General features: G+C 47.3%; 1 protein-coding gene across 5 annotated transcripts in view; it reads left to right on the top strand.

The window, feature by feature from the left end:
* Nucleotides 1–18,410, top strand: part of NHSL2 (NHS like 2) — a 113,224-nt gene that overhangs the window by 81,875 nt on the left and 12,939 nt on the right. For all 5 annotated transcript variants that reach the window (XM_083722075.1, XM_083722074.1, XM_083722078.1 and 2 more), the window contains exons 2-6: nucleotides 7,590–7,736; nucleotides 9,982–10,121; nucleotides 10,768–10,963; nucleotides 13,008–13,139; nucleotides 14,926–17,160. In XM_083722075.1, coding sequence (XP_083578201.1) covers nucleotides 7,590–7,736; nucleotides 9,982–10,121; nucleotides 10,768–10,963; nucleotides 13,008–13,139; nucleotides 14,926–17,160 — 2,850 coding nt within the window. The remainder of the gene's footprint in view (nucleotides 1–7,589; nucleotides 7,737–9,981; nucleotides 10,122–10,767; nucleotides 10,964–13,007; nucleotides 13,140–14,925; nucleotides 17,161–18,410) is intronic.

Genomic DNA, 18,410 nt, shown 5'->3' with positions numbered 1-18,410 from the left:
TTTAATGAGGAGCATTAACATGCCCTCTCCTCAGTTATCTCTGCTGTAGGTTAAGCATATCCAACTCCTTCATAGGACTTGAATAGTACATGCCATTCATTTAAATTAAATGGCTTCAAAGTATCCTGGGAACTGTAGTTTGCCTCCAATTCCCAGCACCCTTAACAAATGACAATTCTGTTGGGAGGATGTGCTTTAAATACAAGGTGTGCAATATAGTGAACAGGCAATCTGTTTAGTGGATCATTCATCCTGATTTGCTTATGCAGTGTTTACAGGGAGTTTATGCCTACGCACCATACACTTAGAGCACATGATCAAAGAAAACTAGGAACTGTACTTTACCCTGGCAAAGCTACAATTCCCAGGATTCTGGGGGTGGAAGGCATGTGCTTTAAGTGTATGGGATGAATGCATCCTTTCTGTAGATACAGCAGAATGAGATGGTAGAGTGGACTATAATATTTCAGGCAGCAGTTGGAGAGGGCCATTTTTCAATGCTTCCCCATGTCAGAGAGCAAGCGAGAACAATACTCTCTGCAATATTTTATTTCTTAACACACCAGAGATCCTATCTCCCTGCTGTCCTAGTTTTCTGCTTGAGAGGAGCTTTTTGGATGGTTGGTTGGTTGTTTTACACACACACACACACACACACACACACACACAAGCATTTAAAACTCTGTTCCTTTTTAAAAAATAAAAATAAGATTAAATGATGTGGTCCTCACTTGTCCCCTGAAGCGGTACAGTCCATTCTACCACCTCAGGCCTCTACCATCTACTTTTGCTGTGCCTGAGTCACAAAACTACCTTGTGAACTGAGAAGCATCCTCCTTCAGCAGGACAAAATTCCAGGAAATGCAAAAAATATCAAAAAGTAGGATGTAAATTCATGAAATAAAATAAATGAAATGATGGCATCCAACTCTACTTGTCTGGATGGGAAGCAGGGTCAGCTCCACTATGTACCATGTGGTGGTTGCCTCTAGCAACTCATTAGGTGATTCATTAAAGAACTAGCAAGTTCTCAATGACTTGAGTTTTATTTATACAAACACAATAAAACTAGGGCTGGTTGTTTTTTTTAAGTGATCTGGTATGCACAGCCTTACATGAAACCTGTTACAACCGCAGGATGTAATTTGGTTGGTAAAGCTAACTTCTGGTGTGCCAAGGTGATGGAGAAGCTGCTTTGATGGTGCACTTTTCCACATGGGGACAGGTGGGTCTGCACCACCAGATTTGGGTGAGGACTTGGCAAGCATTGTGAAGGTGGCTGCGAATCAGGTTTTTCACTTCCAAGTGCCAAAATTTATTAGGCTGCTGCCCATGGAACGCAGTCTGCTTCAAAAACACATCCAGCATGGAGGGTAACCCTCCTCCACCAAGAGCCACTGTCCTCCTTGAATTGTGCAGGAAATTTATGGGATGGATTTCATGGAAATGCACTGCTGTGGCACTCTCTTGGTGCGTGGAACAGTGTCAGGACATTAGTTGCCTAGAAGTGCGAAGGTGTGTGTGTGTGTGTGTGTGTGTGTGTGTGTGTGTGTGTAAGAGAGAGAGAGAGAGAGAGAGAGAGAGCATTTGTTCCACTGTGATGTGAGACTTCAGGGCATGACAAGGCATCTTAAAGCTCCATCACTTCCCCCTTTTTCTTTTAACTGCTGGCGTATTCTCTGCAAATGAGCACAGATGATGGGGTGTGTTTTTTTGCTAGAGGTTCCCTGACCAAAGGCCACAAAAATCCTACCAGCAGCATGGTAATGGAGCTGGGTCTCCTGAGAGCAGAAACTTCTGAGCCCCTTTCCTGAAACTCCAGAGAGGGGGGCAGGGATCGCCCAGCTGTAGAGTCAGTCTCCACTCCCCCATTCTTGGGCCATATCTTCATGAAAAACAGGCAGGAAACTGTTAGCAAAAGGAAATCCTCTTTTTGCCTGCACAGTGGTTTCTCTGAAGCCAAACCGCTGGGGCTTTTGCTGCAAAGCCACTGGAGACAAGGGTGCAAGGAAAAAACAGAATGTTTTGCAAGGATTATTTTCTCCAGGCTGTTCTGGAATGGGTTGTGGCTCAGTGGTGGAGAGCATGTTCTGCATGCAGGAACTCCCTGCTTTAATCCTCAGCACCTCCAGGTTGGGTTTGGAAAAGGCCCTATCTCTACTGAGCTACTGCCAGTAGACCAGAGTAGCTTATTAATTTCAACCACACTTCCAGGGGTGAGGCCAGAACCCAAAAGTGGGCATAGCAAGAAATAGGCCTCTTACATTTGTGCAGCAGGATACATTCCATGCCAAAGCCACATGTTCCTACACCCACACAAACCTCTCTCCATCCAGGCATTATCATAGTATTCTAGCTAGACAAGAGCAGTTGTAGAGGCCATGAATAGGGTTGCCACCAGTCCCTAGAAAAATGAGGTTGCCCTGTTTTTGGACAAAAGTGTCCCCAGACCCATTGGGACTTCAAACACAACACCTTTATTACTGTATTTGAGCTTGGCCAGAACCAAAATGGCGGTTGTGTCACTGTTGGTGCAGCTGATGAGGAGCCCAGCCGGGTGTGAGCAAGCATAGAGAGAAGGAGGAAGGAGTGACCTCCTCTTCACTTGCCTCCTCCTTCCTTCGATCTCGCTGGTGCTCCTCCTCAACAGCCACATGACGGTCTAGCATGGTGCAGGTCCACTGCCGCTTGGCCCCCTCTGACCTGACCATGAAGCTGAGGGAATGAGAGGAGTAGCTTGAGGAGACGGGTGTGGCCTGGGATATGAGTGTATGACTTGGGCAGAATCCCAGTGACAAAACAGACAGACCTGGGGGCTGCATCCTATGGTTCCCAACCTCCGTTGTGGATTATACTGGACTGCACAGAACATTATTTGGCTCCGCAGGAAGTAGAATGACCAATTATGCACCGCCTAAAGGCTTGCATACACTTTGCATGTGATAATTTATGTGTGTAGATGCAAAAATGGAAGTCCTTACTGTTATTCAAAAAGAATTGCAGTACATCTCATCATGTTGAGGAAGACTATGGGCACTTGACCTGGGTGTCTGATCCGATGCTAGCAGCTGAGCAGCTTCAAAGCTCCTTCCTTTGTCTGTCTGTCTGTCTGTCTGTCTTTCTTTCTCTCTCTTTTTGCAGTTTTTTTTAATCTTTAAACCAAACCAGAACCAGGCATGCCTTCAAATATAAGAGTGTTCTCTATCAAGTAGCTAACATATGCTAGCCCTAGTATAAAAGCAACTTCCTATATTCTAGCTCAGCACTATAAAACAATCTGGCTTAAATCAATTAAAATCTTTGGATTGACTAATTGGTGTAATTTAACTCAGCAACAGATTTTTTAAAATCTGGGTGTTTTTATTCTTTATTACTAATACTTATTAAGAAGTGGGGTCTTTATGGCCCTGTGGGCTTTACCTGATCATACCCCTTGTGGGCAAAATTAGACAGGTGGGTGGGACTGCGCCCAGGGGTCAGTCACAGTGTCACGGGTGCCAGGTGATTGGGTGCTTTGAAGTCCTGAAGTCATTTTGCAAACCCAGGGAGGAGGGTTGTACATTTGAGGTCTCTGCAGGGAATATGATCCAGTGCTTTTTGGCTCCAACAGATGATGGGCAGTAGAGCCAGAACTGAAGCCTGCTTTCCCTTGCCAAAACTTAATTGTGCACATCAAGGATCCTGATAGTTTGTTGGCAGCTGTGACTACCACCCCACACACCTGACATAAGATGGGTGGGTGTGGTTTGGGGAAACCAGCCTCAAACTCCTGGTGGGCCAAGTTTGCCTTGCAGACCAGATGTCCCCGCCCCCCTCCGTTTTATTCAAAATAACCTTTTGCAATTTGTTTTTCAAACAGATAAGATTGTAGGAAATGAAGCAGGGAGGAGCCTTCAGCAGTACAAACACATCTCAAATCAGCAGATAAAAATAGCAGCTTACAAAAACTGCAGATGACAAACTCCATCTTAGGAGAGGTCCCCCCCACCCCACAGGGAAGCAAGGCCTCTTCAATTCATCATAAAACGCAACAACACCCTATTTCTTCTTAATCTTTGTTTTTTAAACAAGTTTTAAAACAATCAACATTGGCTAACAAATATGCTTTCCAAAATACAAAACAGGCATTAAAACGAGAGGATGTCCTTCATAGAACACACTTGTGCATCACTTAAAAGATTAAAAAAAAAACACTCTTCCCACCAAAAACAAAAACACCAACAACTATTTTTAGTCATCACCAAACATAAAATTAGATATCTGCAATGTGACCAGATACAAAAGAGTTTCAGGGTTCCTGCACATTTAATAGTTGTTCAGGAGCTCCACAGGTATTAAAGGTGGAGAGTCCCTGTCCTCTTTTTCAGCCTAACTGGCCAAGAGCTCTTTAAAATTGGGTCCTGTCTGTAATGGAAAGTAATAAAAAAAAAATGAACAGAACTCCACCCTCCCATCACTTAACTAATAAAAAGAATGGCTCCTGGGTCTGAGAGCTTCCCTGTGAAGCAGGCTGGCTCAGAACCAGAGATGTGAAGATGTGATGTGAAGCAGGCTGGCTCAGAACCAGAGATGAGCACCACATACTAAGTGAGGAGCTGCCAGCCTGTTACGGAAATTGGCCTTTGGACAGGTAATTACACCATCTGCTGGCTACTGTGGGTAAATGTGGGCAGGAAATGCCTTGCAAAGCATTCTAGCTGTGAAATTAAAAGCTTTGGCTGAAGTAGCAAGGGAGAGCTCTCTCTCTCACACACACACCCGCGCCCTGCAGATGTGATGCTATCTGGGCAGGAGAAAGTGTGTGCTCCTAACTACATGCGGAGTAGCCTTATGACTTGGCCTCCAGCCCACCAGGTGCCATTTCACAGCAGAACGGCCGTGGCTCAGTGTCAGAGCATCTGCTTTGCATGCAGAAGGTCCCAGGTTCAATCCCCGGCATCTCCAGTTTGGGCTGGGAGAAGACCCCCAGAGAAATCCTGGAGAGCTTCTGCCAGCCACTATTGACAACACTGGTGTGACTCAGTACTGCATTAGACATTATTCTGTGTTTCTGTCTCCATGTGTTCTTTCCTTGTGTTCTGTATAATGAAGGGGGTTTACCTCCAGCAATTAGCTTCTGCCCTTATCGATGATGCTGGCAGGTTATGCCAGGGTGCCCTGGGAGGATTTGCCCATTGCATCCCTAAATAGGTCCCTTCTCTCCCCACCCCCCACGGGAGCTCTTCAGAGGAAAGCACAATAACACACTCCTACCACCATGAAATAGTGCAATTATTTCTAACTCCTCCTGCCGTTTGCATGGTGGTTCCGGGGCTCAGCAACAAAGAAACCCATCAACCTGGGAGAGTGTTGATGAGGAGGGAAGCGTGCCTTTTGTGCCTGGAGAACAGGGAACAGACAGTTGGCATAAGGACATGTTGGTGCAGGAAGGACCATTCTGCTCTGTTCACACATTATACAATGCTAACTAGGGATGTGGGAGAAATTTGATTCAGCTTGCATTTAAAGGCACACTCATCTAATTCATGCTTTTCTTAACAATGTGCAGGCTGAAAGCTCAGCCATCTTTCGAAAGGAGCACTGCTCTGTGAATTTTGCAATGCAGTTCTCCAGCCAAGTAATGTGTTCAAAAATGCATATACCATCGAAAGTGTGCATATAAATGCATCTGTTAAGTGAAAAACCAATGTGTCTGGGTGTCATTCAGAAGGTGGGTAGTTTGAGCCCACCTAGAGATGGCTGTGGGCAGATTTCCTGCATTGCAGGGGGTTGGACTAGATGACTGCTAGAGTCCCTTCCGACTCTGATTCTTTCATCACGTTTGGGGAAATTGCTTTTAAAAAAATGTGTCCATTAGGGAAAACTGCATACCGGTGTATATCTATTAGGAGAAATTGGCACTGGGAAGCTGATGGATTTTCATGAGTTGTTATTGTTTTTAATAAAAATATTTGAACTGATAATGGAAATATGGTGAGCTGAACTTAAGGTTAGAAAAATGAGAAAATTAACATTTGCTCATTCTTAATGCTAACAGTTAAGTTTGGCAAATGACATGAGGAATGGGTATTTTCTTTCAGTCAACACAGCTTTCTAGCTCTCATGTGAAGGAAAGCCAGAGTGAGGCTTAACAGGCCCTGTAGCCAAGCTGCTGCTGCTGCTGCTGCTGCTGCTTCTTCTTCTTCTTCTTCTTCTTCTTCTTCTTCTTCTCTCTCTCTCTCTCTCTCTCTCTCTCTCTCTCTGTGTGTGTTAATAATAGAAGCCAGGGATATCCAGTGAAATGAAAGGGTAGAAGATTCCAGATAGGCAGCAAAAGGGGAACTGATGGAACTCACTGCCACATGATATATCACGAAGAAGTGGGGCAATCTAATTTGAGGCTAACTGTATTAAATCCGTTTATAGATGACTCTAAGAATTTTACTGTTTAAGGAACTACTAATCTCTTTTCATGCCTGCAGCAGAAATATATTAACACAGTACTGGAAGACAGCTACGAACAACTCTAGAGACATGATAGGGAGGACTGTGGAACATACCACTTATGGGGAAACTAAGGAGTCATCTTAGAGCACTAAGAAACACAAAAACCAAATAATTATTTTGAAACTGTATGGTACACGTTCATTCAGTGCACTGGAAAGGACAGTCCACCCGCAGCCCACTCTGCGGAAATCTGTTAAAACAGAGAATAGAAGACAGCTAGCGGATAGAATCAACTCTATAAACTATTATACAACCCAGCTTAATGTTTTACTGTATCGTCTGCATCTTATATGCAGAGCCGGCCCAACCATGAGGTAGGTGAGGCTGCTGCTTCAGGCAGAAGAAACACAAACGCACACACCCAGGCGGCATGCCTGTAGGTGCCCTGCATGTCCTGCCAGTGGCAGCAGCAGCAGCAGGAACAAAGCAGCACTTCCTGTTTCACCTCAAGCAGTGAAATGGGGCACGCTGCCCCTGTGTATATGTATGGAATGTTTGGGGCAGGGGGTGATATACGGAGATTGATTGTTGTAAGTATTTTCAGAAAGGGGAGGGGGGGTCAGGCAAATGGGTGGTGGAAGAGGCTGTCCACAGCAGCTAGTCATGATGGCTATACAGTGGTACCTCGGGTTACAGATGCTTCAGGTTACAGATGCTTCAGGTTACAGACTCCGCTAGCCCAGAAATAGTACCTCGGGTTAAGAACTTTGCTTCAGGATAAGAACAGAAATCGTGCTCCGGCGGTGTGGCGGCAGTGGGAGGCCCCATTAGCTAAAGTGGTGTCTCAAGTTAAGAACAGTTTCAGGTTAAGAATGGACCTCCGGAACAAATTAAGTACGTAACCAGAGGTACCACTGTCTACAATGGCCAGCATCGCAAGCAGCAAGCGTCTGAATTCCACTTGCAACAGCTGGAGAGTCTGCTGGTGGGCTCCCCATGGCAGATCTGGATTGCTGCAGAAAGCAGGGTATTGGAGCTGTGGTGGCTAAACTGTTTTGAAACTGGTTTGAACGTATAGTATGGAAAGGCCTTAAGACCTCTTTGTATTTCTAGAATCCCTGCCTGGGGCTGTGATTCACCCTCTGGCTATCTTTTCTCCCCAGCGACTTCTAACATAGACCTGGACGTCAAGAAACCCACTCCTCCAAAGCTGCTATGGCACCAGCCTGTGAATATCTTCTTGGCTCGTCCTGTTGGGGTGGAGGAGCTTCATCATGAAGCTGAACTCAATCTACAGAGCTTGCTCCAAGGTGCGTGGGGGTGAGGGTCTGTGGTAGGGAGTAGGAAAGGTCCGCTTGTCTCTCCGACTTGCAGGTCTCAGCCCCAGGTAGTTGGTGTGTCTGGGCTTGGGAAAGAGCCAGCTGATAACCCTTCAGAAGAGGTCTGCCAAGGACTCACAATGGGTGCAGAGAATGGGGATGTGCAACAATATCAACCCTTGTGATGGGCAATGAGAGTGAAGCTTATGGACTGGCTATAAGCAGCGTCACCGAGAGAGGAGCAGGTGGTACTTCTTTGTTGGGCAAAGGGAGGCCTGTTTCTGAGCTTTCGTTTAGGAAAAGAAATCTTAAGTCATTGCTTGCTACAAAAAAAAAATTCAAAAAATGTTGCAACTTGTAGAAAACCTACGAAGATTTAAAACAACATGAAACGAACACAGCATTATTTACTGAGAAATGCTAATTCTGAAATATTATGAAAGCGTGAATCCTGGTAAAAGAGGAACACCAAAAACAGACTAAGGTATTGTACCCTAATGATCCCAGTTATGAACCAAACAGGAACATTTTCTGGCACCTAAATATTCACATGGCACAGTATACCTCTGGATTCCAGTTGATGGGAATCACAAATGGGAAGAGTGCTCTTGCGCCCAGGTCTTTCTTGCCATAGGCATCTCCCACTGGTTGGCCACTGTGAGAAGAGGGTGTTGGGCTAAATGGGACACTAGCCTAAGAAAGCAGGCTCTTCTGATAATGTTGGTGCCCGATGGCCTTTCTGGAAAAAGCACTCCACAGTTGGGGAGTCAACACTGAAAAGGCCTGTTCTTGTGTTGCTGGCCTTTGCATCTCCCTTAGAGGGAGCGCATGAAGCCTTGGACTTACAAATGCAAGGGCCACATACATCTCTAGCACTTGCAGAACGAGTGCTTCAAAGCAAAAATGTGCAGACTGTTTGAGGCAATTTATCAATATAAGCCTGCTCCCCACCATTCAGCTTCTCTGTGTCTTTATCTCTTCTGCAAATTTATAAACATCTCCACAGCCCCAAGCCCATTGGAAGTGGCATACAAGGTAAAAACAGGGTAACACACAAATTCTAAAGATAATTAGAACTATTTCTACAAACTCTGAAAACAATAAAGCCATTCCTATAGAGGTACAATTATTTATTTTAATAATTGGCAGGTGCAGCTGTGAATGAAGAATGTTATGGTGAAATTTAAAGTTATACACATATCAGGGAAGACTCCCCCCCCCCCAAAAAAAATCAGCTTCAGAATGACCTAGGAAGTTGCTTATCCAGACAGAGCTTCCTGCTTTTATATTAATGCTGTTTTGGGGCCTTCTGTGATAAATGTGTTACTCGGGATATTTTCCTTTAGGTTCAGGAGAACAGAACTGTCTGGTTCATTTTGAAGGGTGCTCTCCTTTTTTTTTGTATTTTCTAGTAGAGAATTGGTTATCACACAGAGAAAACAACTGAGAAATAGAGAATTTTAATGAAGCTGTCACTGGGTGGCAATGTGTCTACCCAAAAGGGAAAAATGGAGAAGCAAAGACAGAAGTTTACACTCTTTCTAACACATTTGATTATATACCAAAAACCAAACAAACTTTCTTTTCTGAGTAGGGGAACATTTAAAAATTCCCATGCGAATAAAACTCATCCGTAGTATAATCATATTATGTTGGGAGGGACAGATATTATGACTGAGAAAGTGCAGGCTAGGAAAATATAGAATTACAGCTGTAATTGATTAAGTATGAGAAGAAGCTTAAAAAGAAAATAAGTAATTAATTAATTGGTATGAAGAGTTGTTGAAGAAATTTTAAAACAGGGATGCAGAAAAGGGGAGGTAAGGGGAAGTCCGAGAAGCAAGGTTTATGAAAAAGAGGTTTTGAAATTATACATGTTTATATGTTTTTGTTTGTTTATGTGTGTGTGTTGTTTTGTTTTTAATTTGTGTTGGAAAACTAATAAAAAATTATTATTTTTTTTAAAAAGAGAAAGTGCAGGCTACACCATAAATCTCTGGGGTTTCTAACAGGCCACCTTTTGGAGATTAGAACTGAAAAACTGTGCAGAATGTTGCCATTCAACTCACCCACCCACAAATAATGCTCACAAAATTGCACATTCACATGCTGGGTCCCTCCCCCCTCCCCAAATCCAGCTGCCTCTGTAATTAGGAGCATTAAGAAAAGTGCAAAATTGTTGGGAGGCAGTTGGTATGACCAGACTGAGCTGATTTCTTTCTTTCCCTCCTTCCAGAAGAGTACGAGGAGCCTTACTCAGAAGCCAGGGCCAGTGGCCAGACCTTCCGCTATGCCAGTTCTCATTCTGCAGACAGGCCCCTCAACTGCAGCCCGCGGCCCCCAGTACCCAGCAAACGCTTGGAGTTTGTGTTCATGGTGAGTCTGGCAAACTTCCCAGCATTACATATTCCCCAATACAATTCCTACCTGGTGCCTCAGTCCAAAGTTCTACCAGCCCATGCCTTAAGGGTCCTCATTCCTTTCGGGGACACCTTCCGAGGGCCAAGTACCAGTGGCAAGCGAGGCCACAAACCAAAGCAGGCAGAGCAGTGGACGTATACTTTTAACATTTGTGTGCAGTAGTTTTGTTCCTGCACACATACATACACATTCGTCTCTGTCCGAGGGCCAGGCAAGCAAAAGGCATTGTCGGAGTTCAAGGGTGCATTCCAGCCAGGCAAAAGCACTCCAGAAGGGTGCAAAACAGGGCCATGAAGGATTCGGGGTGGGGGGTTGACTGGAGAGGGAGGTGTTCCCTGGGGAGGGTTCCTAGGGCCAAAGAGCCCTGGAGCACTGCATTCGGCTCCTGGAACTTGCTCACTCCTGACTTAAGAGGTGGCAAGTACTTGGAGGACAACCTCTGGTCATCAACTGCAGGAATGCAGCAGATCACCTGATATCCAAGAGCTGCCTGAAATCCCTTTCCTTCTGAATCCCTTCTTCTGAATAGTAGCCCTAGTGGAGTAGGGCGCTTGTGTTTGAATTCATTTATTCCCCCTTCCTCCCCACTGCTTTCTGACAGCCTGCAAGCCAGCAAGTGAAGGAGAACGAGACAACCACGCTGGGGGTGAGGGCCCCAGAGCCTTCAATTAGCTTGCCCACTACGCCAGACAAGCACACCACCTGGACCCGAACTGGCCCTCTGCCCTCCGTTGAAGAGAGGAGGTTGCATCAGCCCTGTTCAACCCAAGCCAACATTGTTCCTATCAACGTCTCTGGTAGAGTTGACACTCTCTCTCTCTCTCTCTCTCTCTCTCTCTCTCTCTCTGTGTGTGTGTGTGTGTGTGTGTGTGTGTGTAGTAGAGAAGAGGAGTTAAATAGTTATCATATGACGCAGGATGGTTGTGTCAAACAAGGTTTTAGTTCACCATGCTGGCCGGTGTGAGGCATGATGTGTCAGATGCCCAGCAAGATTGAAAAGCACAGGAGATGAAGGAGGTTTCATTGAGACTCACATGAATTGGCATTTGTAGTGTGTCCCATCAGGCTAGGTCTTCTCAGAGACATTTCCCCCCTTGCTATGTCCCCCTCCCCTTCTGCATTCTGCTCATGTTATTCAAGTCTCACCAGCATGTAATGCACCCAAGGTTAACCAGTATGTCTGTCTCTTTGTCACTTTAGTTCTTACGGCACATGCTGCCCATGTACCGCCCATCTCGCTTCCAAGCTTTGGCAGGAAGAGAGCTCAAGGATAAAGCAATTAATTGACTGCACTCAGTCCTAATGCCAAACCATATTTTGGCGTTGATGTTTGAACATGCCAGTTTGCAAACCACGGCTTGCAAGGGACTTCCGAAGCAGGATAATCTGCCATGGTTTGAAGCTGGTTTGCAAACAAACTGGGGTTTGTCATTAATTTGTGGATTTAGGCATAACAGCAAACCACAGTTTGTGATAACTGTGGCTTGCTATTAATGCCAGAATTCGCAAACCACTGAAAAACCACATTTAGGCCATTGTTCAGAGGTTGATGAACCATGGAGACAAGAGTGAGCTTATGGAAACTGAGTGGTGAGCTCTCAACCATGGGTTGTCTGCTGGATATCTGGAACATACAGTGTGAGGTTCTTAAGCTTCACTTTACAAGCAATGGTTCGATGGGGTGCTGAAAGTCCTCTTCAGACATTACTGTTGGGGTAAAGTGAACACATAAAGTAAAGACATCTGCCCTGTTACATTCCTACCGTTACTGGCTTTTACCTTCCCCATGCTCCCAGTAGCATCAACTCAAAAATCTCTTCTCTGCTCTAAAGCCATTTTTACCCCACTTCCATTCCAGTTGGGATGGAGGGGTCATTGTTTCCTAAGTCCATGCCAGTTTTCCATGTGTTCATTCATAAGTTTGTATTGTGCTCTTTCTGCATCAATGTGTGGATTTACTTATTCTTTTTAACCGCATGAAATATTCACATTATTTTTTGAGAGTATATTCTAAAACAATAATTTTCTCCACACAACTTTGGTACATTTACATAAGCTGACAAAAAGCCACTTCCAGAAACATAGTGGAATATAGTACAAGTTTAGTACTCATTTCCATTGCTGTTTGCAAATTACGTATGTTCCGGCGTACAAGACGTCTTTTTATCCCTGGAAAATCACCCCAAAAGTCAGGAGTCGTCTTATACGCCGGGTATACACATTGGGAAGGAGGAGAGGGAACCGGTGAGCAGAGATGGCCCTTCTGCTGTCGCTCCTCCTCCCTCCCCACAGAAGGGGATACGGAAAGTCCTTCTGAGCACACCGCTCACCCGCCCGCCAAACGCCTCGCCTCTGGCTGCTGCTGCTGCTGCTGCGACGGCAGCGGCAGTGGAGGGGTGCATGCTCTGCCCCTTGCGGTGCTCAAACTCTATAACTCTAAAACTCTAAAACTGAACAGCAAAAGTTGGGGGTCGTCTTAAACGCCCAGTCACCTAATATGCCGGAATGTTTTTCTGGAAGCACATAACACAGAAACAAACACTAAGCTTGCTCATGTTCCCCCATATGTCCAGAAGTGGCTTTTACGTTGTGTAGAAGCTCAGATATATTGTGGAAATTAACAGCTTGGGGTAACAGAATAAACTTCCTTCTGTGTGAATGCAGCCCAAATCAGTTTGGTTCGCTTATAAACTCAGGCTGAAGGAAGTCATGCAGGACCCCAAGCCACCATTTGCCATCTTATCATAATGTTGAATTCACCATCCTTCCCACATCTCACATCACCCTCTGTGTTTTCCCACGGTCCACCTGGATAGCTGAGTCTCTTTGTTTTGGCTACAGGACAGCCATTCGCTCGGCACGCAAGTACTCGCCACTCCCTCTTCAACACAGAGACAGCCATGAATCCCAAGTCCTTGCTTCGCCGGAGACGGACGGTCATTGGCTTCCCCCACCTCGCCCTGCGGGACCCAGGTGACAAAAGCAATGCTGCCACTCTCTGCCACTAGAGAGGAGGGGGAATAGCTTGATGGCTTAGGGTCCCTCCAGACTGGTGTTTTCCGTGGATATATTCTGCAACAGGTCATTGAAGCTATGCTAATGTACTAGTGGTGGAATTATACTGAACCATACCATTCTTCTGTATTAGTTGTTTTCCAACATTGCCACATTATTACCAGCTGGAGGGGCAGTCTTGCAAAACAGCACAAAAAAGCAGGACCAAAAAAAAAAGCTTTGTGGTCTAAAATTTACAGGATTTCAGCAGCAAGTGAGCGGACATGCACTAGTTGGAAACAAAGCAGGATGTCCACCCTTAAAACTTTTGCAGCTGCAAACAGAATTGAAAGCAGCATGGTGTGTTACTGCCCCAATATCATCATGAGCACAAATCATCATGAACGCACAATAAAAAGGATGTCTGGAGGGACCCTTAGAAGCACTTGTAGAATCAAGACTTCCCTGACTCTGGCTGTTGTGAAGAACAGAATGTGAGAGGGGATGTTTGCCATGGGCTTCTTTATAGGAATTTGCTGTAGGGCTCCTCCAAAATACTGGGTTATAGCTACAGGGTAAAAGTAAAATTTTCATGTATACTCAAAATTTGTCAAATTTCAGAATTTGACTTTATGGACCGTTTTCAAGCTTCATTTTTAGAATTCTGGGAGTGATCTAATATATTATTTCCTGCTTTTCAAGTAGGTTTGAAAGGTGGCTTTCATATGCAGATTTAAAAACCAGGGTCTGCAACACACACAGAGGCAGAACAAGTCACAGAGCTACAGGATCAGAGCATCTTAATTTGGCTAGAAAAATATGAAGTTGCAGCTTAGCCAGATTTCAGTACCAACAAACAGAATCCATAAGTATTCCATTTGTGGGAATAGGTACATTTTTAATAGGAAGACTTTGTTTGAGAAACACCCCCCCAAGTATTTTGTGCTAGCCCCTTTTTCCTTAGGAACAGGCTCCTAAGACTCTTCTTTGAGTTGTGAATAAATGTATCTTGGGATATCCTCCTCTACCCCCAAACACCGCCATGTATCTATGTTAAGTAGGGAATACACATATTTGGGCAGAGAATAGCGACATATGTAAGAATAGCCACGTAAGAGCTTGACTAGCAGAATTTGCTCTTTAGGGCAGATCTGAAGATTTGCAACTTTAGAAATTTAAAAAAGAAAAGGAAAAACCTTTTACTATAGTGGTTCTCAAACTATGAAGTGGGGTGCTATTGGCTTCGGGGTGAAGCAACACCCATGGATGTGTTTTTTCTTTTCTTTGCATGATCAGATAAAAGTAGATAATGGGCCCACCTTTACCACACTGTCTACGGCCAGCTGAGCTCTTCCCTCCCCGAAGCAGGAGGATGGCCAGGCCTGGATTTCTTTGTGTTGATGGGGGCAGCTGCCCCCTGGCAGTGAAATGCGAAGTTTCTACTTTTTTTGGGGGGGGGGCAAATCTTATCCAGCATGAGGGCCACATTCTGTTCTGAGAATCTTCCAGGGGCCACATGCCAATAGTGGACATTGCTGGATAGAAAAGTGGGCATGGGGATGAATGTAAATTTCACTAGCCCTGGGGAGAAGGGGGTTGGCTATGCAGGGGTGTGTGGTCTGGGGTCCACATAGAGAGGTATTGAGGGCTGCATTGAGCCCCTGACCTGAAACTCCCAACCCCTGATCTAAGACCTTTCAGTGGCCCAAGCAGGAGATCTTCCAGGCTGTGCTTAATTCCTGCCTTTTTCTGCGCTCCCCTGCAGGAAACAGCAACGGCCCCATTCTCAACCCTCCAGCGACCATCGCAGAGTCCGCCTCTTGCAATTTTGTCCCTGAGGTGGCCAATGGGAGGAGCTCCACCCACCAGGCCCGCTCCCCTCAGCCAAGGCCACAGCTGAGGAAGACCTTCAGTGACCTTGGGGGAGTTCTACAAGGACGGTATTGCCAGGGGCCTGCTGGCCACACAGACAACCCTGGGGCAGTGTATGCCAGCCCTTCGTGCAACGGCCCCAAGGAGGACCTGACATTCTCCCCTGCCTGGAGCGCAGCATCTTTTGGCTACGTGAGCCCTTCTGCGAGCCAGAGTGAGCTGGTGATGGAAAGCGGGGCACAGTCTCCCCGCAGCCAGAGGGGAACCCCAGACTCTGACCGGCCTGCTTCTTTCTTCATCAGCAAAGACAATGCAGTTGGGAGCAACGGGTCTGGGGCATTCTGTGCTTCTCCTGAGTCCCCTGTAGATGCCAACGGAGGCTTGAGGTGTGGGGCAGCGGAGGTCAAGGCTCGTTTGGTCCCCGCCACCCCGAGCGAAGAGGAGTGCCCCCAAGCAGAGAGGCAGCGGGTGATGTGCAAGTTCCGTGAGAGGTCTCTCTCCGTCCCCACGGACACAGCCTCCTTGTGCTCCATGGATATCGGGGGCAGCGAGACCTGTGCCCTGAGCTACCCCAGCGCCAGCTCCGAGGGCAGCACAAGCACAGACAACGTCTCGCTAGCGGTGGAGCAGGAGGCTCAGGTGCGGTCACGGCGGCCGCGCACCAAGAGCATCTCTCTCAAGAAGGCCAAAAAGAAGCCCTGTCCGCCTACCCGCAGCGTCTCATTGATCAAGGAGGGTCAGCAAAGCATCGCAGAAGCTGGTGATGAGCCGCTGCCGCAGGACCAGAGACCAAAAAGTCTGTGCTTGCTGCCTGACGCGCAGGCCCAGAGCCAAGTCCCTGGGGACACAACCAAAGAGCTGGAAAGCGTGCCGTACTCACAGCAGTGGTACATGCCAGAGTGGAGTCCTGGTGACCCCTATTGCTCTCTCTCTGGCTCCAGCACGGCCACTGGGACCACCGTGATCGAGCTCTCCAAGGCACGGGGTAGCTCTGAGTCCCTCCCCTCCCCTTCCATCTCCCGGGCCACCACACCTTCCCAGCTCTCTGCTGAGGTCAACTTGAAAACCTCCTCCCCGGCAAGACCAACAGGGGTGATGTCTCCCTCCAGCGGCTACTCCAGCCAGTCGGAAACTCCGACCCCGACCATCCCAACATCTGCCGTTCTGGGCCACACCCCGCATCAGAGTGGGCGCGCAAGACCCCTTGTGCCCGAGAGGAAATCCTCGCTGCCCCCAGTCTCGCCCATGGAGAGAAGCCCCAAGTCACGGCTGTCCTTTGACCTGCCGTTTGCGCCGCCGTCACACCTGGACCTCTCGGGGCTGAAGATCTCGCTCAAGGCCAAGCCCAAAGTGAGCCGGCACCACTCCGACTCCACCTTTGGAGCCAAGCTGGGGCCGAAGCTCAGCCCCGTGCAGCCCGTCATGCCCATGGTGACACAACTGGACCTGCGCTCCGTCCGCCTGCGGTCCATCACCCGCTCCGAAACAGAGGACAACCTAGAGAGCCTTGAGCCTGTCGAGGAGCCTGGCAAGAAGGTCCGGCCCCCGGTGGCAGAGAAGCCACCCCTTTCCAGGAGGCCCCCGATGCTCCTGCACAAGACCCCTCCAGTCCAGGAAGAGTCCCCTGTGGGCTCCCCAACCTCTCCACTGACACCCCAGGGCTCGGTCGCCGTAGAGAACGTTTACATAGTGGCCAGGAGGCCTGAGTACCAGTGGGATGCAGATGGCTGGAGCCCTATGGAGCCGCAGCCCCCCGTGGCAGCCGTCTCTGCAGCACAAGGGCCTCCGGGGACGTTCTTCTCTGCCCGGCGGCTTTCCGAGGACAGCTTGGAGGAGGAGCTGAAGCCAAGGCTGCCGCTGGAGAGAACACCTGGCGGGGAGAGCCACAGAACCAAAGTCCCTCCCCCTGTCCCCAAGAAGCCTAGTGTGCTTTACCTGCCGCTGGTGAGCTCCCCGCTCCACCCAGGGGCCTGCGTCGGGGATCCGAGGTTGGCTGCCAGCCCTGCCATCATGCTGGACGAGGACTGTGCTTATTCCGAGCTGACTCCGTGCAAGGCATTGACCCCTGTGGCTAACGCAGTGAGCATCAGTCCAACAACTGCAGGGTTGTCTTGGGGAAACGTTTCAGGTAAGTGGCTCTGCCTTTCAAGAGTCCTTCCTGGGTTCTCTTCTGTCCTAAGGTGGTTGAAAAGGGAGCACAGTCCAGCAGCAGACCACCTGCTTTGAATGCTGGAGGTCCCAGGTTCAAACCCACTTAAAAGTATCAAGGATGTGATGGGGTAGATTGGTGCCCTCAAGATGCTGGAGAGGTGCTGACACTTACAGTAGATGACCCTCGGATGGGTGGCTGCTTTGCACATTGGTGCAAGCATTCTGTCTCCCAGAGAGTATCTTGTACCTGCTTTGCTCCTCCTCTGATTGTTTTGCAGCTGGGCTGCACTGAGCTAAGCAAATGCTTGGGTTCGAGTGCCATCCCAACCCTGGTTTGTGGTTAAGCTCCCTCCAGAGACTAACCACAGTCTGTAGCTTAGGTTTGTACTTCGATACACCTTGTGGTTAGTCTGGAGAGAGCTTAACTGCCCAGGCAAAACGCTTAGCCAAACCTTAGCTTAGCCCAGTGCATCGCAGCAGTCAAAAAGTCCAGGCAACGAGTCTGCCCAATCATGCGTTCACACCAAGCCAATATTTGGCTTCGTGTGATGTGCAAACAAGGCCAGCATGAGGCAGCTACACACATGCTGAAACACAGGGAGATGCCTTATACCACATCTGACTACGTGACCATTTAACTCTGTGTTGCCTGCTCAGGTTGGCAGCAACTCCTGGGGATTTTAGGCAGAGTTTTTTATTACGTCACCTGCAAACTGATTCCTCTTTAGTTGTAGATGTTGAAGGTGAAACCTGGGATCTTTTGCATGGAAAGCATGTGTTCTGCCAATGCTCTGTAGCTCCTTTATGTGAAAGAAGTAATGTGTGATGATTGCATTCAGGATGTTGTTGGGGCATGTGTTTTTTGCTCAGCGTACACAGGCTGGGAAAATGCAATTAGTCCTTGCTTTTGCATTATGTGCTGAATCCTTGTAGCCCTCCAGGTTTTGTTCGCCTCCTGCTCCCACCTGCCCCAGCCAGCAAGGCCAATAATAAAGGATGGTGGTAGTTGTAGTCTAACAACATCTGGAGGGCCGCAGTTTCCCCTTCCTTCTTGCACAGGAAATTAAGAAAAAACTTTTATCACATGTGATTGTCACACATGACCATTTTTATTTGTGCTGCACCCTATAACTTCCTCCCAGGATTCCTTTCACATGAGAACTTGGTAATGTATGAAGAAGCTCATAGGAAGAAGTTCTTCCCTATTCATCTTGAGATGCATATTTG

This window comes from Podarcis gaigeae (assembly GCF_964106915.1).
Source record: "Podarcis gaigeae genome assembly, chromosome: Z".
Classification (NCBI taxonomy): Eukaryota; Metazoa; Chordata; class Lepidosauria; order Squamata; family Lacertidae; genus Podarcis; species Podarcis gaigeae.
Note: the sequence above shows the minus strand (reverse complement) of the source record. Positions and strands in the feature narration are given on the sequence as shown.